This window comes from Thermobia domestica, chromosome 18, assembly GCF_964235325.1.
Source record: "Thermobia domestica chromosome 18, izTheDome1.hap1.1, whole genome shotgun sequence".
In the NCBI taxonomy this organism is placed as follows: Eukaryota; Metazoa; Arthropoda; class Insecta; order Zygentoma; family Lepismatidae; genus Thermobia; species Thermobia domestica.
In genome coordinates this window covers 123008793-123032577 of record NC_137471.1, presented here as the reverse complement: position 1 = coordinate 123032577, position 23785 = coordinate 123008793, and the positions used below count along the sequence as shown (strand labels likewise).

Sequence of the window (23785 nt, the reverse complement as noted above, 5' to 3'; positions counted from 1 at the left end):
AATAGTGAAGGAACGTACTGCACTTTTTTTCATTTAACGTTTTCAATTTTCTTTCTCTACCAAAATTTGTCACCATTTTTCACTGTTGCCAAAAGCTGAGGGTACGATAAGAAATAGAAAATTACATTAATATGGAAATTTTAAGTAGCGGTAAGCGAGGACGCATAATAAGACGAGCCCTATCATGTAGTTTTAAAACATGCTATATATTGAAGAAATAATGGCGTAACTAATATTATTTTTAAAATAGAAAAAGGGTGTTTAGAATTCTTTGCTAAATCTAGAAATTCCTGTCACCAGCAGCTTGAATGTCTGTATTTTACCTTTTAAATTTTATGTTCGTAACGTTTAATAGTACAGTATATAGAAAGGTGAACTGTAAAAATTTCGACTTTAGTAGGTATACAGGATAAACTCTAATTACGGGGGTGCCAGACTTTTTTTTTTTTCAAAAAAATTCATCGTTTTTTGCGTGTAGTTTTACCATACGGATCCATAGTATAAGTAGTACCGGTGGTGGTAGTAGTACTAGTAGTGGTAGTAGTAGTAGTAGTAGTAGTAGTAGTAGAAGTAGTAGTAGTAGTAGTGGTAGAAGAAGAAGAAGAAGTAAAACCGGGCTAGAAGCCCCGCATGGGTTGGTTGGGTTCTGTTCTCGACATAAAATGGGCAAATAAAAGTCCCAAATTTTTCTGTACATTTTATAATCTGTGGATTTGTATAGTAAAGCTACACTTTTTTTTATACTCTAGTGTATTTTTTAAGGTTAGGTTATATTACGTTGTATTTACCTTTATGATTTGTATTGGCCTCCCGCAATTGGAGTGAATTCGATATACATACATTTAGTATGTGTAGGTGATATTATTTTCAGATTAATAAATATAGAAACAATGTGTATTAATACGAGTGTAACAATTACGAGTAAGAAGTTATAAAATAGTTACCCGCTGTAATAGAGAAGGAAAATAAGGTAGATGTTTGCAGGGAGGCCCACAAGTAGTAAAAAATACAACATTTAAGGGTGAAATGGAAGATGCAAGTACTTGGACCTAATATAACCTAACTAAATTTCACCTAAAATAACATGATGTGAACAGAAACTACCGAAATTGTAAATTTTTTTACAAAGCCTAGCCGAACCCCTCTGTTAAACATTGTCTGAAACTGTTAAATTCAACTTTTAAAGAAGTGTTGGATTAACGTTGCAATGCCCGCTCCAGTTAGTATTGTTACGCAGAAACTAGCAATTATATCGATTAATTTTCACAAAATAGATAAAAACTTCCCTAATCCAACACTACTCTCCTTATTCTTACATTATTTTACAATGTCCATGTAAAGTATTGTCACTTAAAGTTGCGCAATTGCTTCGTGTACTTTTAAAGTTTGTATTGAATAACAGAACTTTGGGACTATATTTGGTGCACGAAAATCGTGAGATGGACATTCAAGCCCAATCATTAAAGTAGAATACTTAAAACCTCGTTTATTATAGAAAAGTCGTTTATCCTATCTACCCTATTTCTAATACCCTTTTACTCGGTACTCATTTTCTATTCTTTTTACTGTTGCCTTTCTGTTTACACAATGTATATTTTCGTTGTTTACGAATAATTCATTTCCTACAGTGAATATGAGCTTTATGAATTTTCGAAACAAGTATGCATACGGTGTATATTTTATGCAGCATATCAGACTTGTGTTTGCCGGAAGCAAATGGTTCCGTAACTGGCATGTTCGGGCAAGTAATTATGTTGTAATGCCTTGGTTAGGGATGGCAGTCTAGATGGTCTCGATGGCACTAGTGTTCAATGCGTACAATATGTAATTGCTCGGTTAATACACAAACAGGTAACCCCTGTGTTTAGGATGCTGCAGTACTGGAGTGCAGTCATTGTGCTGCGACTGTTGAATAGGACAAACGGCCAGTGCTCAATCAGAAACAGGCCGACATACTGTTCATGTACAGTCGTGCAGATGATAATGGGCGTGAAGGTTCACGAAGCGTTTCCCAGCGGACGTCAACTATCTTTGAGGATGTTTGAAGCAATTTATCGTCGCATGTGTGGAACAGGGTCCCTACTACCTGCCCACGTAGATGCTGGTCAGTCCCGTTAGATAGGAACACCTGTTACGGACGAAACGTAAACGCAAACAAATTATCAACTAGCGAAACAGAATATCAAATATTTTTTAGTGCTTTTGAAAGAAATTGATCCAAAAAACCACTACACATCAGTCATCTCGATGCACTTTATTCACATGAAATTCGACCGTACATTGGAGCAAATTATCAGCAGAAAATTAAATAAAGCAATAGACTGATATGGTAGCTATTTGTCACAAGTGTATAATGGCACATAAAATTACATAGCTTAAGTTCCAACTAAATAAAATATACTGAATTTCTAATTACTGGTAAGGTGTCCTGATAATTTAGCTAGTTTTTTAGTACTAACTAAATCTCCCATTGATTGCTTACGTGTAATTTGATGTATTGTGTCCAGATTTTGCCAGTTGCATTCACTGTCCATAAATATTTTTCTTTATAACTTCTATAGTTCTTATCATTAGGAGACATATCTATGAAATGACCATGTCTTAAAGCTAAGTAAAATTGTATTTTCTTATCTAGTTGAGAATATTTCTGGTGATACTGAATTTAACTTTATGTAAATTTAAATATTTCTTTAAATTTGTTGTCATTTGAATTCGTAACCTAGTGGTGTTAAGGGCAGATTTTACTTGCAGCAGAACGGATGGTAGCTTTAAGGTAAACAATAAGATGAGATGAAAATGTGAATGATTTGTTGAGGAAACTAAGTGCGAGAGTCTGCCTTCTATGTAAACTTATTAATATTCTAACCACGGAAACATTGAAAACAACTTATTTCGGCTTGATCCAGTCAGTTTTAACGTACGGAATCATTTTCTGGGGTAACTCCTGCCATGCGACAAAAGTATTTACAATGGAGAAGAAAGTGCTACGAATAATGCTATCAGTTCTCTTTCGTACACCAATTAGTCCACTGTTTCAGAAACTATATTACCATTGCCGTATATATATATTCTCGCAACAACATCATACATATGAATAAAAGAAACTTCCAACTAAGTTCGGACATACACCAAAACAACACTAGATCATATCAGTTAATCATATCCATGTTCAAAATTTCTGTTTAACAAAAACTCAAAATTAGTTACTCCACATAGAAATAAAACTATATAATAAACTGCCAAATTGTGTCAAACAAATGCTAAACTTGCAATTTAAATGACCTCAAATTGTTACATAAACATTTTTCTCTAGTTTAGGAAAATACTTTCAGTCTGGTCTTTCTGTGTAATTACGATATTAATATTTACTTGAATGTAGAAACATAAAACAAGGTACAATTATCTTTGTAAATACGCTTTTAGTTTAGTATTATTGTTGCGTATATATTTTGGATTATAATATGTATACTATTAATTCTTGTTCTGTAATAATGTATATCGTGACGAAGCCATGAATTTTTAAAGCGGAAAATGAAATAAGTAAGCGTTTCAATTGTAAGCAGAAGGGCACTTATTAAAATATAAGTGGTCGTTTCATCCTTATGATAGAGAATTTTACTCGTTTACTTAGGCTGAAGATTTATTTTATACCACTGATCATATTTAATATGATAATTCTGGCGATGAATAATTGCAAATCCAGCTTCGGTTGAAGAACGATTTTTTTTTTTCTGTGCAGCATGATCTAGCTTAGTTCGCACAGTCGATTCGCAGGTGCAAAATTAGCTTTTTCGACATTTATACGCCAGAGGCGGGTTTCTGTACAAAAAGTTTTCTATACAAGAGTGTAGTCTCATCTGATGATAAGTGCTGTTTTCTATATACACTCTAATGCGAACATGACTCCCTTGTATATGGAAAAGAGACTGCGAAAATCCACATCCACCCAGATAAGGCCACCAATCATTCAGCTAAAACAACGATGTCCTCTATAACTCGAATGGTACGGGAGTCAGGTATCATTACCATGTTGTGTAGACACACCATTAGTTAATCGACACATGCATCACTCGTAAGGCTGTGTCCTTCGGGGTAATAAAATGGTACATCAGAGAACAGCGAGCCACAGCACTTGAGTGACTCCGGGAAGTATGCAAGAATGTGTAAACTGGATCAGACTCTTTTGAATAGAAGCCTCCTTCGATGGACGCTCTGGTGTAGAATATTTGCTTAACACCAAAGTCATGATATTGAGTATGATCGGTAGCGAAGAACTGTATCCAGCCTAGGGCAAATGATTGAAATTTACTACCATGAAGATGAAGTGAACGTTTAGGACATAAGAATCTTGAGCCAAAAAAATTCACTTGTTACTTGTCTCAGAACGCCCTTCAATACCGCTAAGTGTTGCAATGGTCTTTGTCTTGATTTTTATTCTCAAGTCAAAATTGACTTCCTTGCTATATTCACTTTAATTTTTATGTTTATGTTTATTTATCTTTTTTATGTTTTAGGTGTTGCATTATTGAAAAGACTGAAATTATTTTAAAAGAAACAGGCTATCTAACTGTGATTTAAGCTCAAATCGTACTATTTAGAGGAGATCGAATAATGCTCTCGCATTAGTTATTGTATACCTACTTTACAAAGTTTAATTTCATAATGGAAGGTGGTTCTGTAGAAAATGAAGTACCGGGTGTGGAGCGCGACATAGTTGTGAAAGTAGAAACAGATGCACTTTTGGACGGTTATGATGAAGCTCTTGTAAGAAATAAATTAAAACGACCAGCCTTAATGGGAAGCAGAGTGGATTTATCGTCGACATTCTCAAATGATACTGTAACCGATTGGGAACACCTAGTGTCTTCCTGTACTCTCATTTCAGAATCTCAAATAATGAAGGTAGAATCAGAAAGCACACCAACTGTAATATATTTACCTGCATATGAGGATAATTTAAAAACTGAAAATTGTGATACTTCTGAAGCACCTAACGAGTTTCCATCAACTAAACCAACATTGGAGATATGTGACGATGTAACTGGGCGCCGCTTTGAGAGGTAATGATTGCATTGTTTTATATTTTATTTTTCATTGCAAACATTGAGTACAGCGGTATGTGATACATACATGGATCTAATGTATAACATGCTTGGCTAACTAGATGCTATTTTAGAGGACTTATCTATGTCGTATCAGACATTTCTTATGGAGAAACATTATCTTGTCAGCAACCTTAGTCAACAGCCATGATACTCTACAACAACGGAATACGAGATAAATTATAAAGGAACTTTGTTTTATGATAATTTTTATCTTGAAATTTGTTCATGAAAGTTGCATGAAATTTCAGGAAACTCGTTTCCGCATATGATAAGTAGGTGCGGTACTTGATTTTGTGTCGCTTAGGGTCGTCTTTTTAAATTTTTGATTCCAGAAATGCTTAATAAAATATGTCAATTGAAATACATGTACTGTACAGATTATGTCGTAAGATGATGCTCGCATTCTTTAATGGAAAATATAATGAATTAGTGAAAACTTTAAATCAAAAATAAATTAGTCCAGTGCGAATATACAGAAATTCATTTAAGGTTGCAAACAATCAGTTTTTATTCAAGAGAAATAGGTAGGATATAAACTTGTAAAAACTCGCCTGGTATTTCTTTATGAACTCTGATTTGAGTGACCAAATAAATGTAACTAGCTATAAAATACAAATAATGTATAGTTGTCGATTCCATCAAGTGTAGAGTATTTTTATAGAGCTAACGTAGGAGCTTTTTTTTAATGTTCAGTTAGAGTGAAAACCTTTAATAAATAGCACGAAATAAGTTATTTATTTCTTTCTTCTTTTACTATTCGAAACTTAATTTTCATACAGAGTGGTTAACACTCGAGTAGGTTGGTCTCGTTAGAAAAGAGAGATTGCTGAAATCGTCTGTGAACAGTTCGTATTTATTAAAATTTAGAACTAGCAGTGAAGTTCTATTTGAACTTATTGAACTGTAAGCAAAGGTAGTGGGTACAATCGAGTTCTATACAATTGCAACAGTAATAAGATGTAACACGATAAGTTACCGTTATGTTGAACCTAATTTACCTTGTTAGCAATGTAATCATACCGTTAGTAGAATACACCAATAGACTTTGTAATGAACTTCATCCGTCATATTAAGAATTGAATAATTCTAAGTGAAATGATATTTTCGTTGTGACGCTCCTTTCATTTAGGGACGATTCTTCTGGACAGCATTCCAGGACACTTTGACTTTATGCGTATGTCAATTTCTGTAAAAAGTGTTCACAGAGCCTTGCATATTATGCCGTCGAAAGTCAACAAGCAGAAGGCCCCTGCAGTCGAACAAGATCATCATGATTTTACCCGAACTTGAATGGATGCCTTTGGTAGCGGAAAATTGGGATGCTTACCTTATTAGTTTTGCTGTGTGCTCTCGGGTTCAAAATAGTGTCATCATTTTTCGTCCTCTGTGACGATACAGAACCGGAATGCGTACTGTTTCTCATGGTGCCGCTGCAGATATATTAGGCATGAAGCCATTGTGTCTCTGCGTCAATTGATGCGTGTAACACTTCCCGGGAGCTTTTCGAAAGTACATGTGTTTGATAATGACAGGCACAGAGCCATGGCATGTTCCGACCTGAATACAAATTTCTTCCTCTGTCATTCGCTGCTTTACACGGTATTACCATCAATCCTCGCAACACATCAAGAGTATTGCCCGATGGGCCTGCGCTGCCGCGAATCGTCTTGCAGTACAGGCCTCGCCTTGTTCTCGTTGATATGCCTCGTTCTTGGAATCTCTTCTGCAACTCCTTCACACATGTCAGTTGTATGGAATGTTCGCCATTCATACCAGACATGCGGCGAAGAGTTTCTTGTGTTGTAACATCCTCAGCCACAATAAAATGAACAAGCCTCTCTGCCCTTTGCTTACCTTCATTTCTAATGGTGGACGAACATACCTTCTCAATACGCTCATCTGTAGAGCAATAAGCGAACAGTCTTTTAGTAGTTTTTTTACTTCGTATAATATGAAAATATTATCTATCATATACAAAATACGAGGTTTCTTTCCTTGCATCCTTGGTTACCTATTAACGCAGTTGAGGTGAACAAAAGATCTAGTTTCAGTAATACACGCTATAGATTAATATACAATGTGTTGAAACTAAATATTTTTTCAATCTCCTTTAGCCTACCCGGTAAACTGTAGGACGTAAAATTTAATTATTTCGTTTCATTTTTTAAATATTTGTTGATAAATACATATATAAATTCAAAACCTTCTATTGAATTTTCCTTCAAAATTTCTTCACGTTTCACTTAAATTATATTTAATTTTATTGTTTAAATTAAGAAAATAGAAATGACGCATTGTTCAACAATATACGTTCAAAGTATTTTTTTCCGTAATATTGAACGAAAAGTGTGCAGCCAACAAAGCATTAGCCTTTAGCCAGAATTTCATCTCCACATAAATTTGCTCGAACTTGAGTGCAAGCGGTAGTGTCGATGGATAGAACACGACTCTGAAGGAACAAGAGTGGTCAAATTCACCGTTCCTGCGTTATCGCGTTTGAAAGTGTAGGATGCCACGAGATAGCGCCAGTATTGAGGTGCAGCTGGAAGATCGCCTCTTAACGCCTCGATCGTATTTGTATAAAGGGTGAAGCTGTCACCTTATAGTTGCCACTGATATGACTCCGTATCCTTTTAAACTCATTGATCAAGTTCGTTTTTGCAAATCTAGAGCAAGTACAGTAGGATGTTGTTCAAACATGGCCACTATTCTTTGGTACTTCTCTTACGGTCACATACTGAGTTTGTTGTGCCCAGTCATCTATAATCCAAAGTTTCTTTTTGGATTAAAAATGCTTCCGATGATGAAGATTTTTCTAATTGAGTTTCATAAACTAAAGTGGCACGTCAATCTGAATCTCTTTGCTAGTACTCTCTGGTGGCATCCCACACTTTTGGAACGCGATATCTCAGGCACGGTGCATCTGACCACTCGGGTTCCTTCACAGTCGTGTTCTACGCATCGGAAACTATCGATTGCAATCACGTTCGGGCAAATTCATGGGAAGAGGAAATTGGGGTTAAAACTGAACGTACTCTTTAGAAAAAATCTGATGGTTTTTATTATTTAAGCAAAGAACTAGCAATAAGGAAATAATCAAATAATAGTTTACGCAAAGTTATTAACAAGTAGAAACCTTTATTGCATGCATAGTACTGTACATTCATCAAATTTACTCTCAAAAATCTTGATTTTGATATGTGGTAGTTCTAAAAATTTTTTTTTTCAATGTTATAATTGTGTGTATTTTCTTTTGTTTCCCTTTCTTCTTTCGGGCCATACGTATACTTAATAAGTCAATTACATGCATTGCGGAAAATTAGTCCTTAATGCGTTTTTTACACAGTTAAACAAAATCTCTTTTTTACTTAATAATGTTATACATGCGGAGCGAGTGAAGTCAACTGCAGCTGAGCGCTGCTTCAGTCGTTACAAAGAGTATTCGTTTGCATGTGTCCTAAAGAAATATTTCTGGATACACTTACATTCACATCTTTCGTATTGTAAATTAAGATAACGACCCTTGATCTTATCCTATTCGCACAGTTCTACACGAGATAAAATGCATATTCCTAACTTTTTGGTTAGCTACTCATTAATTGAAATTTTTAATTGCTCCTTAAGTTGGTGCGTGGGGCTTTGATTTTGATAGTTTTTTTAATTGCATTTTATCATTTGAGCTGGAATGTTCTGATAGTGCATTTTAGCACACATGACCTCATTTTTAGTGCCCGTTATTTACTACTTTATTTAATACCTGGCTGCTTCATTTTCCCGCACTATTCTAAGCTCTCATAATGGGCATGACATTTAAATTTTAGAGAATTCACTATCAGTATTCTATGATATATTTAACCTGTATTTTTGTGTGCCTCTATTTCGATCTATGATTGCTCCACTTAAACCTTGTAATTGATCCACCAAAAATTTCGATATCCTTTGAAAACTCATCCTATATGCCTACATAACTTAGGTGTTTGGTTAGCTGGATATTATTTAAGTTCTATCTTGTAAGATCTTCACAGCTCTATCTTGTAAGATCTTGACCGTTTTACTTGAATCATACTAGTTGTTTTTTCAATATTTTATATGGTATACTGGTAGGCTCTTTTATGAGTAACTTTTCCGTCTTGAGAGGATGATATAAAACAAACTGTAGTCTTACTGTTTCTCGTATTCATTGGTTTACTACATTTGAGTAGTTGCTTCATGGAAATTTTGGTCGACTTCTAAAATCTGATACCGGGGTTCTTACTTCAGTTTCTTGCAGTTTTATTTTCTTTATTGAATTACGTTTTAACTTGTTTATACATACATTCGATTTGTTAACTGTAAGAATTACCATTTCAACTTTCGGTTGTCTTCTGAAATTTGGAATGTATATTTAATTTATTTTTAGAAAATGTCTGTAAAACTGGTGATAAGATATACCTTAATAATCTTATTTCATTATTTTCTGATTGCTTAAATTTTACTTAATTTTACAGTTGATTGTGTATCATTCATAAATTTGAATAGATATTCAACGGAATTTGATTCAGTCAGTTAATTTAGAGCTAATTAAACATTCTCAACATGAAGTGTAAAATTTAAAGGTGAACCAACAAAGACCTTACAAAATTCAAATGAAGCCTCGTCTGTAGTATAATCTACTGATATGCTTTTATGGACTCAAGCACAATACTTCAGTACTAGAGTGCTCATCCCTAGTGCGAAGATCAGCTGAAACTCATGTCGCTCGGATTCCATGTTAAGCTGTAGGTCCAGGTCTCATATAGTCTCGCTTCTGAAAGTGACGCTAAACTGAAAATCCAATTTGGTGCGAATGGTCCCTGGATCGATCTCTGGCCACGCAAATTTGTGGTTAAAATCGACTTTTCGTAAGCTTCCTCGTTGTCTTTCTGTTTCCTCCAGCATTCCCTTCTAATAATTATTTCACCTTTATTCACTTTAGTTGTTCATCCATCTACTTAACCTAAAGGACTTTTGACTCAAAGTATAAATTTCATTTTTTATCTGTATGCTTGTTGCCCAAAAATCAATTTTTTCTGGGATGGGGTTACGGAATCAACGATTCGCAAACATGATTCTCATTGAGAAGGAGTATATTGGTTCTTTTAGCAGCGAGATGTGAAATGTAGACTTGCACCTTAATTTGGAATCCGAACCAGTTACTTTCCTAACGTGGTCCCCACTATATTATTTCCTGAAGTATTGTCTTAGTAATCGTAACCAAGAAATAAGTCTAGGAGTTTGTTAGATCAGTAGCCATACAGTACACTATGAACAAAGAACTCGAATGGTTAACATGTATGTGTCTGCGCAAAGTATGTTGATAACCTGGACTGTGGTACGCATTTTACACAGAGTCCGCTGTCAAACTAGGAAATTATCTGAGGTTATGTTTATTATATAACATGGAATAATATAAAATAATCTTTATATATATATATATCGTTATTCGAAGTACCTCGCGCTATCATAAATGTATTTATATTGTCTCTGCATATAAAGAGTTTTCTGTTAGCAGTGGATAATAGTGAAATCTTCGTTGTTGAGTAATAGGATGACTAAGATTTCGAACCATTATAGGTAAAATATGTATCCTTTTTGAACAGTTTCAGTTTTAAAAGTTTTATATTTCTGTACGCACTTTACTTGTAAAATTTTTAGAAACAAAGAACAACGTAAGAAACATGATTATGTATTTCTGCAGCAAAGAATCTCAACATGTCATAAACACCAACCGAGGTGTCGCATTTTTCTATTTCCAGTCACTTAGATATCAACTATTCTGAAAGTGTTAGAAATCTACTTTCCCTCGAAAATATACTTCAACAATTAGAAACTCGCTCTAATATTAATAGTTTTCACGGACGTTTTAGTTGTCTGTCTGTTTCTAATCACTGTTTTATTACCTTCTTATTTTTAAAGTGGATCTTTGCACTGCTGCTGTTTTTACGAGACCTTGATCTTTTGCATGCAATTTGATTTTAGCTTGTGTGTGGATGCTTTTCTTTTCATGTATTTTAATTAACTTGTTCCTAATTTTATCATTGTTAATTTTGTCTTAGTTTTGTTTTTATGTGTAAGTGATGTATTTGAAACAGTGGAAAAAGACTTCGCTGTTGGTGCATCCATAAAATCTCGTACTCTGTTGTTAAAGTGCATGATGGATTGTTTATTACATTTGAAAATTTAAGTACAAAGAATAAAATGTAGTCAGCGATATATTCCTAACATCATTCAGCTGTGATTTGTTGAATGTATTGATTATATGTCTTTCATTTTTCCACTAAACTTCGGTTTCCTTTATGTATTTTGTCTGTAATAAACAATATATTCCTAAATGATGCAGTTATATACTTCAGTATTCTTGGAAACCATTTTTTCTTTTGTATTAGCTTTGCGAAATTAATATTGTTTTCGTAAGCATTAGTACTACTTCTTAAGAATTGCTTTTCAATTCTGTCACATTTATATTCTTAACCTGAAGTAAATAAACAAGGCCTACATACTCCAGTAGTTAGCATGAATATCTGCTAAATTATGGACTGTGGAATATCAGTATTATATATCAAGAAAAATTTATGGTTTCATATTTTAGTAACATAATATGTGTCAATGGGCGAATAGTAGAGCATTCATTTGTAAGAAAACATTTTCGTACATTCTCTCAAGATAACATATATATATATATATATGAAAATACATTTTTAGGCTTATTGTAGAAAATAGATATTTGCAAGATACTACAGGGTGTCCCACATAAAACCCGTATGCCTCACGTACCGGTTAATCATCTCTAGTTAAATTGCTTCTGGGATGACATGACTGTCTCGAAAGCTGTTTACACTACATTTTATTGGAAAGTTGAGTACAGCAGTGTGTTCTTGGGTCAGTTGTTGTGAGAATCTCGTATTGAGTTGTTGCAGTGTGTTGTGTGTTCAATCATTGCTTGAAGTGTGGTGAGAAGGAACATCTCTGACAGAAATGGGGTATTTTGCATTAGAACAGCCAAGTATGCTAGTAGGAAACTTCCCACAACTAACACTAATCATGGCCTGTACAAGAAATGGAAGGCTTTATGATCCGTTGAAAATTTGCAGGTGAATGAGCGACTGACTGCGAGGACACCTGAAACTATAGAATTCACACGAACATTAGGAGAAGCCCCCGCAAGTCGGTAAAGAAGTTATCGAAGCGGGTGGTTGTATCTGGCACATCATGTCACCTTGTACTAAAGTTATGAGATTAAAAGCCTATCATGTGAGTGTGGTACAACAGTTTAAACGTAAGTATCACAGAAAATGTGTTCATTATTGTAACTGGCTGTAAACATCAATTACTAACTGTTACTTAGATCCCGTGCTTTACTTCATGTCTAATGAAAGTTGGTTTCACTTGTCAATTTATGTAAACTTCCAGACTTGCTGACACTAGCCGCAGGACAAGGCACATCACTCAGACAAGATAGGTGTTTGGTGTGCATTGTCCGGCATGCGCATTATTGGCCTCATCTTTTTCAATGATAACTTAAACAATGCCAGATAACTAGAGATCTTTGACTCTTTCTATGCCCAATTAACAGATAAAGATAAGCTATATGCAGTTTTCAAAAGCTGGATAAACAGCTCACAAATCCGACCAAAGTATGCCTTAAACCAGCAACGTACTCCCAGAAGATAGACTTGTCAGTAGAGGCCCTTGGCTCCCAAGGTTCCCGAACTTATCATCGTGTGATTTTTAATTATGGGGTACACTGAAAGGCAAAGTGTATGTTGACAACCCTGATGCAATAGACGATCATAACGGAACATTGTTGGATGAATTAACATCACGCCTAAAAAATTAGAACGTCTTGCTGGTAACGTCATGGAACGAGGTCAGCGAAGCTTGGTTACCCATGGCCACCACATTTCGTATAAACAGGTAACTGTTCAACGTTACTATTACCTGTTCATTGTTGCTGTTAGTTACTTGAATCTCGTGCGTCAAGCATACCGTTTTTTTGTAGGGCACCCTGTATAATGTATATAATTTTTATCTATAAGTATATTACATTGTAACATACATGAATTTGTAAATGAAATACAATTACCTTTGCGCTAATGGAATTTTAATATACGAACTGTACTGTAAAAGGAATGTCTGGGCAGTTACGAAATCTTATCCGCAGCTCAAAAATTGTTCCCTGTAAAAGAACTATTTTTTATTTCCCAGTTCTCTATATTTTCTTTTAGAAACTTGAGTTCGTTCCATGAGAGTACCCACATTTTAACTCATCTTTTTTATGTTCTAGGCAAAAAACATTTATCCTGGAAGGGGGAACTACTCACGGTCACAAAGGTTGCTGTAAAGACTCAGGGAGGAATTCAAATAAGTGCTATTTACCAATTGATTTAAAAGATAGTTCCCGTAGTTTCCACGAATGTGCAGATTTCTCAGAAGGACACCATTTTAGATCACACATATTGACCTATACAGCAAGGAAAAGGCAGAATTCCGAGAACTATGTTGAAGTTAATTCTAGCAAGTTTAATATTAGAATTGTAAGTGTAGCACAATCTATAAAGAAACCATACACTTGTGATCACTGTGGAAGGGATTTCCTCCGTAAACCTGATTTGAAAAAGCATATTTTAGTACATACATTCGACAAACCATACACGTGTCAGCAATGTGGTAAAATTTTCTCACAAAAATCTAATTTAAATAAACACTCGTTAACTCATACTAAGCAGAAACCACATACCTGCAAGAAGTGTGGAAAGAGTTTCTCCCAGAAATCAAATTTGAACACACATATGAATACCCATTCCATGGAGAAATCACATATGTGCCATGAGTGCGGAAGAGCATTCGCTTTTAAAGCAAACTTCAAAAGACATATGTTAATACATTCCTCGGAGAAGAAGCACAGGTGCAATGAGTGTGGCAAGTCTTTTCTGCGGAAACCAGATTTGGGGACACACATTCTTTCACATACCATGGAAAAACCACATATTTGCTTAGAATGTGGCAAAGCTTTCTCTCAAAATTCAAATTTGCGAACGCATACCTTAACCCATACATTAGAGAGACCGCACATTTGTCATGTATGTGGCAGATCATTTTCTCAGAAAGGAATTCTTAAAAGGCATATGATAACACATCCAGAAGAGAAGTAGGATTTCTGTATGTGTGTCGAGAATTCTCACATAAAATTGGTTTTAATATTGCAAATGTTTGCTGTTGGATAATATATAGCGCATAAATTTTTTAAGGGTGTTGCAGGTACTTATTGCAGTAAAATAGAAAATTTATAATTCGTACAGTTTCTCCAAAATAAAGATTTTTTGTTGAGAAGTACGACAGGATTTTACTTGAAATATTCGTTTAGGGACCAAATAGTTTAACCCAAGTAATATATGGTTTACAATCTTGCTAAAAAGTATTCCGAGAGAACCGTCAGTAGAAAGTTTTAGTTCATACGTTATCGAATTCGCTTATTAAAAAAATTTTAAATCGTGTATGGCGACTCATGAACTTAAAATCCATTGAATCTTGTTCACCGGTGCTTTAGAAGAAATATTTTTCTTATCCGTGATCTGGTAAATGCAAGCTAGAAGCAGAAAGAAATATGCAAACCAAGGCTAGCTTCCATGAAATCAAACGGACAATCTTTGTAAAAATGATATATGGGAGTGTGTGTTAATGCTCATCGGTGTGTGAAACTACAATAATCTAGTGGGATAATTTTCCAAACTAATCAATCTAGAACAATATTAACGCAACATGTAGTTCTTTTACAAAGCTTATATCTCAGGTCCCAAATTTTTAACGTTTATTGGACACACCAAAAATGTCTTAAAATTCATTTCACATATATCTTTATATATATTTATATATATATCTTTCACTTAAAATATGTTTTCTCTTGCGAATATTCATCGTTCTTTTGAAAATGAACTTAAACTCTAGCGAAATGAGAAAGTTTGAGGGCTGCTAAGGATCTAGGAAATTTTTGTTCGAGAAACCACATGACTCCTTGTATGTAAGACAACAAAACTGCAGAAAAGTGTAATGTTATTTTCTCATGAGACTAATTTCAAAATGCGCTTGTCACCTTTACGCATAATGAAAACATGTATGGCAAGGCATTAAGAGAAAGACTTCTAATGTTATTTCGTATTGGGAGAAAACAAAAGTTACCAATATTATAGTTTCTATTTATTTTACAATGTACTGGGTACTTGAAAAGTCGGTTTATGATGGTATTTTATTGTCAAGTAAAAATAGCCGAAGGAATTCTCATTGGGATAGTTCATAGTTTTCTTAAATTACTTTCTTCTCCCTCTTTTCTTTAACTTAAAATCAAGCTATAAACATCGTATACTTACTAAGTGTTTTAAGTCTTTTTCTTTCTTTTGTATAGAATTGAAAATTTAATACAATAAATATGGTAGATAAGATTTTCTAGTACGTATTTGATATACGAAGGCATGAAAAATGTATATTATATACCGAGTCCGAGAATTATCTATACAACTTTACGATGTTTTATTTTAAAAAGTTAAGGTGATATTTACATGCGGTTTATTGTATTCAATGCAGAAAGTTTTGAAGTTTTTTTTCTTTTTCAGGCCGTTTTGTGCATTCAATGCAGAAAGTCTTACAGGTTCTTCTTTTGTTTTTTACGGGTTAGCAAACAATAATTGAAGGTGTGGACAACACAAGAAAAAGCACAGTGTGTTACCTGGTACATAGAAACGAAGTCGGAGACTCAGGTGCAGCGGAATATAAGGAATAAGTATGCACGTGATCCTCCAACCACAGCTACGATTAAAGCTTGGTATAAACAATTCGTGGAAACGGGAAGTGTTCTGCACCAGAAAGGAGCTAAAAGACCAAGTACCAGTCAGGAACATGTGGAAACAGTAAAACAGGCCTTTCTGCGTTATCCAACAAAATCTGTTCGCAAAGCGGCGAGAGAATTGAATATGCCCAGGGCTACGGTTCATGATGTTCTTCATAAACGGCTGAAGCAGCAAGCTTACAAGGTGCTACTCCTTCGTGCCTTATTGCCAACTGACAAACCCAGACGTACTGACTTTGCTTGTTACATGCTGAACCGCATTGAGCACGATAACCAGTTTCTGCAAAATATTTGTTTCAGTGACGAGGCAACATTCCATGTTCGCATATGGGGATCCGAGAACCCTCATGTAACACGTGAGATGGAGCGTGATAGCCCTAAGGTAAGTGTCTGGTGTAGGTTAATCCATAATCGCATTATTGGACCCTTCTTTTTCGCTGAAAATTCAATCACAGGTCAGGTCTCTCTGGATTTGCTCCAGCTTTATGTGATTCCTCATTTAGAGGATCTGCAACCAAATATTCTGTTTCAACACGATGGAGCTCCGCCACACTGGTCTTTAGAAGTTCGAGAATACCAGGATGAGGGGTTTCCCAATAGGTGGATTGGTCGCGACGGTCCGATATCAAGGGCTCCGCGGTCGCCAGATCTAACACCACTGGACTTCTTCCTGTGGGGGTACCTTTAAGACATCGTCTTCGCTACGAAGGTAGCAAACCTTGAACAGCTAAAGCAGCGTATCCTTGCTGCTTTTCAGACAGTAACTGATGATTTGCTGCAGCGCACATGGGCTGAAATTGATTTTCGTCTGGATGTGTCGTATCACACATGGTGCCCACATAGAGGTGTTCTGAACAGGTAAAAAACTTCAAGACTTTCTGTATTGAATGCAAAAAACCGCACGTAAATATCACATTAAATTCTTTCAACAAAACGTCGCAAAGTTGTATAGATAATTCTCGGACACCCTGTACAGTTGTAGCACGAAACTATTATACTAATTCTTTTTTTTCCTATTCACCACTTACTTAATTACTCTAATTTTTGTGGTTATGTAACTTAGAAATACTACGATCTCCGTATTTTAGGAGTGTTAATATAAATACTGTACAAACACTAAATGTAAAAGAAAAAAGCTCTTGCTGTCCTTCTTGACGCTCCACTTCATGAACGCTCCTAGAGAGGAAATGAAGTGACTTACACAATGGAAAATTGATAACAAATTAGTTTGACCATTGACTTACGCCAATACAGACATCTCCATTCACACCGCAATTACTGTTCCTCTGGTTGAAGAGAAATGGGAATATCGAAGCATCTTCTTTGGATTGTTTGTTACGTGACTTTAGAGTGTACATGTTGCCACTCATATCAATAGTAATTCGAGGGTGATTGCGAATAAATGTACCGTATGTCATTGATTTTAGGAACTCATGACGGGAGATTTGATCGTTTGTAACGAAACTTGTAGTCAAGGTGCTAATGTGTGAAGAAAATATTTCGCTCAACCGGCACTACATCTAATGTTTACGAACAAGCAAATCTTCCACCAGTTGTTAATGGAATAACATCAACCGATTTGATTGATATAATGGCGTCAGTGCAAATGCTTAAGGGTGGTAGCTGTGTGAATTTCGGTGGTCTCGCAGTGAAGCATTATGACACATCACTACACCGTTGGGTTTCAAGAGATGCATGCTAGTCGATGATGCTTTAAATCAATATGATGAGCTGTCAATAATGGTTGGAGAACGTGACCGAACGAGCAGTTTCTACAGGACTAGAAGTTAGGATTACATCAGAAACTACAACAATCCCGAAACAGTGATCGAAATATATTGCAAATCCTAAAAACAAGGTGGATCGCTGTGATTTTCTGACTAACGCTTGGCCACAAAATGGCACAAGAGAAGCTTCAGGTAGAACAGCAGATAATTGAGGACTCGCTGTACAAAACAATGTAATTCCCACCTTGGAAATGTTTTACTAAATTTATTTTTTAATACTTTTATGCTTTACTTAGATTTTTATACATAGTTTCACTTCGTTATATGCTTGGATGTATTTATAAGCATTAATATTTTATTTTGTGACGCTTGGGGCACAACTTATTGCCTTTTGTCTCTACGTTACAACAACTATTGTTTATGGTATTTAAATTGTTTTCTACGGTGAGTCTTGAACTATTGATTGAGAATTTAAGAATGGAACAGAAACAGTATAGTTCACTAGAGGACACTCTAAGGGATTGTCGGCTCTAACATCGGATCAAGATGAAAACTTACTTATACATGCTACACATGCATCTTTTGGCCACAGAAGACTCATGATTCAATCTCCTGACAGAGATGTAGCTGTACTGTGCATTGCATACTTCAGCGAAATTGAATCTGAAGAATTCTGGCTTCGTATAGGAGTAAAAGATGAACTGAGGTACATTCCGATACACAGGCTGGCTTTTGATTTGGGTCTTAGACTATGCGATACACTTACTTTTGCATGCACAGACTGGCTGTGACTACACGAGTTCGTTCACTGGAATTGGGAAGAAAGATCTTTTAAAATGATGTGTGAAAATGAACGATATCAGAAAGGTGTTTGCAAGTTGTGTATGAATGTAACATTCATTGAAGATATTATTTCATCATATAAATCATTCGTGTACAAGGTGTACATAAAAAGTGAAAAGGCTGGCCTCAAAAATGATGCTGTACGATACCTATTATTCTGGAAAAAAGGACATAAATTGAGCTTCTGCCTCCAATAACTGTCTACAACAACACCTGGGGCGTGCGAATTATCAATCTTACATCTAGAAGAAAGCATTACTTTCATGGCAAGATCTTCCATCACCTGAAGAACACAGCTACCGCAACTACGATGGTGTTCTAAACCTTGTGTGGATGACAAAAGGGTCAGCACCAAATGGACTAACTAAACTTACAGTGTCACTTTTTCAAATGAGGAGAGACTTTCCATGCATGGTGTAAAATCTTCCGTGTACGGAAGCATGTTGTTTTGTAGCAAATGAAGAATATCAAAACACACATACACATATATAAACGTTTAAATAACTCAAATCGTGATGAGGATGAAACTTAAGAAATTACAGTAATACAATAGGAATGTAGATCTAGTGAAAGTGATAGAAATTTAATGTGTAAACATCAAAGTAAAAGTGAACAAAATCATAAAAATAATAAAATCTTTTCTGTAGAGCATTTCATTACCTCTTATTTCGTGTCAACATTATTTAAATCGCTCCATTCTAACCAGAGATATGAACATTTTAAGCCAACGACTCCCGAAAGTGACCAAAGTCACGTGATCAAAACAAAATGGCGTCCATAAAATTAGTGATACCAGAACTTGACGTGATATACTCCCTAGGGTATTCACATACACCACGTTCTATAAGTAAAAAAGTTTGTAAACAGAACGCTGCAGCCTAGCTGTTGCGCACCTAATCCTACATTTTCCCACTCCCTTCTCCGCGACGATGATGTTTTGCAGTGTTGCAATCTGCAGGGAGCGGAATGGTCTGAGGATTTTCTACGACATTTGAGTGTAAATACTGTATATTGACTGTGCCAGTTCGTACCAATGAAAAAATAATAACAAAAAGAGAAATTTACCTTTCAGAAGGCGTGAAGGGATCGCCCCGTCGGAAAGCGTCACTGCTTACAGTGTATCCATGAGGTAGTCTGCACGGGCCCGGCCGAGTTAGAAATATGTTTTAGCATTTAGGCCCGACCCCATGTAATAATCGAATGAGCCCGAAATAAGCCCGAATTACAAAAACTTAACAATTAAGGCAAAATTGTATTTTTTATTTGCAACAATTAGATGTTTAATTTTGCAGTTTAAAAGCTTTCATGATTCAGAGACAAGAATGAAATAAAGGTTATCCTTTACATTTAGTTAACTATGAATTCTCTCAAAAAAAAGTCATCATATAAATTCTCATATAAAATAAACTGACATTGTCTTGAAGAAAAAAAAAAACAAGACACGTTGTTTTCAATGCTCTTGTTCTTTTAATTCAGTGTAAAAAGCAGTATTTTCACTCAGACAAACTAAGCATATTTATTTCTGTTACTTTTAGTTTTTTTTCTCTATTACACAGCTTTTCTCTCAATTGCACAGTGATTTTAAGTGTGGGCGTCTTAAGTTACAAATTTAGGTGTGCATTAAATGTTCTCCAGAAAATATCGTGTTATGCCCGAAAAGGTCTCGAGAAATATGATTGCTTATTCAAAAATTTAGAGCCCGGGCCCAGCCCGAGCTCGTGCAGACCTCTACCATGAGGTTGCTTACCTACTAAAAAAAGTAAGATTCGGACTTTAAAGATTTTTGGCAGGTGATATTTGTTGTAACATAAGTTTGCTGAGTTAGTATCACTGGAACTTTCAAGCCACACCAGTGGATGAAAGAGTAGTGGGGAGGATGGCGGAATACGAAGTGCTCCGCAGCGATCTGCGCATCTTGGTTTGAAACTTGTCGAGTTATACCACACTGTGGTATCATTAACTTTATGGGCACCATATTGACTCGTTATCACGTGACTTCGGACACGTTCGGTACATGTGGGATTCAAATGTAGAACATTTTATTGTATTTCATTTGATGCCGAAATTATTTAAATCGCTCCATTCTAACCAATGTTATGCACATTTTAAGTCAACCACTACCGAATATGAATGAAGTCACGTGATTAAAACAAAATGTTGTCCAAAAAGTTAGTGATTCCACAATTTGACGTGACATACTACCTAGGGAGTTTGTATACAACCAATTCTACCAAACTGTGGTATCAAATCTTAGATGTAGCGTGGGTTGTGCCAGATCCTTTTCAGAGGCTTTTCAGATATTAGCTCCCTGACTAGCAATAGGCGACCACATGTGATCTCTTGTAGCAGACATAGAGTATGATAGTAGTCAAACGTTTGTTCAACTTATCCAGGTTTCCGGGGAATAAACGAGGGTTGAAAAGCTTATGCAAAAAAAAAGATATTGTAATCCAGATATAAAGAAATGGAGCTGACACTGGTTATAGATTCCAGAGAGGACCATACATTTCAAGTGATGCAGAAAAAAATCTTTGAAAAAATATATGCAGCGAACTGAACATATTGGTAGTTCAAAATAAACTTTAAGTTTTATTATTTTTAGATTTCACATGGCAGTCATTTTTCTTTTACAATGCAAGCTGTTTTTGCATTTGTAATGCTTTGCGTTAAATTATGTTCCTCAGAATTAATTATATCTCAGTTGGTGAAACAAAAACCACTTTATTCAGAAAGAAACATCCTAAAAGTTATGGCAAGGACATTTAATAAAATATGTATCTTAAGGGATCCAAAGCTCGTAAACATTTGATATCAAAAGTGGCAAATTTTCAGTTTTGAAAGTTTTATCACCCGAAGAAGAAATGTAATCTCAGGCTTAATTTTCTGAGCCCTTACAGCTACCGAAATGTGTTTTATCGGATATATATATTAACCCTGAGATTTCCTCATTTTTTGAATTACAGTTTATAAAATTTGTAAATTTTGAAGAAACTCCAGCTTTGACGCCTTTTATCATTGTTGGAACAAAGTTTAAAACTCTGAAATGTTTACAGATAAACCCTGCACCGTCTATGATACTGCTCTATAAATTTCATCTTTGAGAATTATCAATAAGTCAAGCTATAAGGCCATAAATGTCACACAATAATTGTAGTCATCGTATCAATAACTAGAATTCAATGTAAACGAAGAGTTATTATTATATGTCAACTTACTTTTTCACAAATGAAGTAGCTCACGCACTAAATGGTAAATAAACCAATAATTTTGCATTTATATAATTGGAGTATTTTGCATAGTCCTGTCAGGTTCTAATTAAAGAAGTTCCACTACAAATAACTAAGTTTTACCTAATCACTATATTATAACAAAGGTTATACGATAGATACAAGAATGTGAAAAAATATCGTTGTATTAAGTATAACATATTTTTCACTCTGTGAATTTTGTTATGGTTTCAATGACATTTATACTTATTAAGAAGTTTTGATATTTCTTTCCTTAATTTTGGAGTAATGTTGTAGGTCCTTCCAGTACAAGTTGTAAGTTCTAAGATACTCTCTTTTCGTAGAACATTGCTCATGTGCACCGAGGTCTATTTTTTTCTCATTTTACTTAAAAGCAGTCCTTGGTCTTGCAGGATGACAGTGTTACAAGCACATCGTTATTTTAGTCACTGATGTCATTCATCTTCTTGCCACCACTAATCGTCGTGTCTCATGCAATAGAATGCAGGAGATAATTATGTGTTGTAGAACTTTTGTAGTGGAATAAAATTCATATTGTGCTTGTGTCAACATTTCCTTAGAATAACGTTGATGTAGACTCACTTTAGTTTTTTCTCGTTTCGTGGTACTTTCCACTCCACCACAGGCATTCTTACCGGACATGAAGCAAAAAAATACCACTCTGCCTCTAATTGGAGATGAGCTTTGTGATGACAAAAGATTGTTTTGTTCTTATACTGATTAGCGGCGTCATCAGAAAAAGAAATACCCTTTTTAATACACACATGATGTACAGTAAAACCTGTCTATGTTCGCCACCATCGGTTCCATTGAAAAGTGGCCAACTTACAGAAAATAAGTGTGATTGATTTATTTTTAGAATAAGCTTTCTAGTAATACTTAATTGTAAAATTTTAATAAGTAATGGCACAACAGCTACTTTTAAATAATGTATATAGAGTAATCATAATCATAACAACATACAGTATTAGAGAAAATTAGTACAGTATGTTTAATATACGTACCATTATGTTCCTGGAAACTAGTCTGGTACACTCAATTACTCGGAAAACAGAATAATGCAAACCACCATAAAATAGAAACATATGTACGCAATTTATTGAAATTGATGTTCTGGAACAATGAGTTATTCAGATTAAAAACAAGGAAATCAAAATTATAAATTGAACAATTTATATGCAGTTTATATAATTTCTTTTCGATAGTGACAAATATTTTCTATACCTTTTAAACAATAGCGAATCAGTTGTTAATAAAATTATTCATGGTGGTTCATTCTAGACGCATTTCTTTTATTCTTTTTGGCACATATGCCCATTCTAAGTTTCTAGTTAACTATCTCTTGTTAATGAGCTACAAGTGTTTCCCTCGGAGCCAAAGATGTTTGAGGAAATCTTAAGGGAATCCATGTCTCAAAACCTTCATTACCTTTCCACAAACCGTCAGATGCCAATAGTTGACACAATTGAGATGGTTAGCTTTAACCTTGAGAATTTTCCGGAACTACTAAAACTCCCCACTAATGAAAGGAGCCGATATAACTAATAGTATTACCAAAACAGACAGGGTAAACAAACATACAATCATTTTATGAATTCCTGTATGTCCTTTTTGTAATTCACATCTTCCTTCACTACCACTTTATCAGGGTAGTGTTCTGACCATTGACCTCCGAGAACAAGTCGCGGAATCAATGTTTCTTTGTCTTCAGTCACAAATACAGATTATCTGCCTCTCATATGCAATACGAAAGAGTTATGAAAAATAACACAACGGTATTCTGCCTTTGCGTGGCACAGATAGGCAGGACGATTTATCATTATTATCATAGGATAAACATTGCTTCAATGCGGCAAACTTCCAAGATAGACAGGTGGCGAACTTTCAGAATAATATGTAACGTATGTCTTATCTGAAAATGGAGGTTCAAGACTAACCAGGCGAAGATAAACAGGTGGCCAAGTTCAGAGGTTTACTGTACTTTGATATGGTTTACTAGATGCT

At 35.1% G+C, this 23785-nt stretch overlaps 2 protein-coding genes across 15 annotated transcripts in view; one reads left to right on the top strand and one right to left on the bottom strand.

Annotated features, from left to right (window-relative positions):
• The window catches only part of LOC145675004 (uncharacterized), a 105794-nt gene extending 105639 nt beyond the window's left edge, over positions 1-155 (bottom strand). Inside the window, exon 1 of the mRNA XM_081745353.1 lies at positions 19-155. The gene's annotated coding sequence lies outside the window, so the exon portion shown is untranslated. The remainder of the gene's footprint in view (positions 1-18) is intronic.
• LOC145675006 (uncharacterized) overlaps positions 1-23785 on the top strand; it is a 36627-nt gene that overhangs the window by 264 nt on the left and 12578 nt on the right. For 2 of the 14 annotated variants that reach the window (XR_014129099.1, XM_081745370.1), the window contains exons 1-3: positions 221-396; positions 4515-5060; positions 13408-13657. Coding sequence is in view for 13 of the 14 variants with exons in the window: in XM_081745370.1 (XP_081601496.1) it covers positions 4663-5060; positions 13408-13657 (648 nt within the window). In the remaining variant the exon portion in view is untranslated. The other 12 variants (XM_081745360.1, XM_081745369.1, XM_081745364.1 and 9 more) reach the window with 12 other exon arrangements.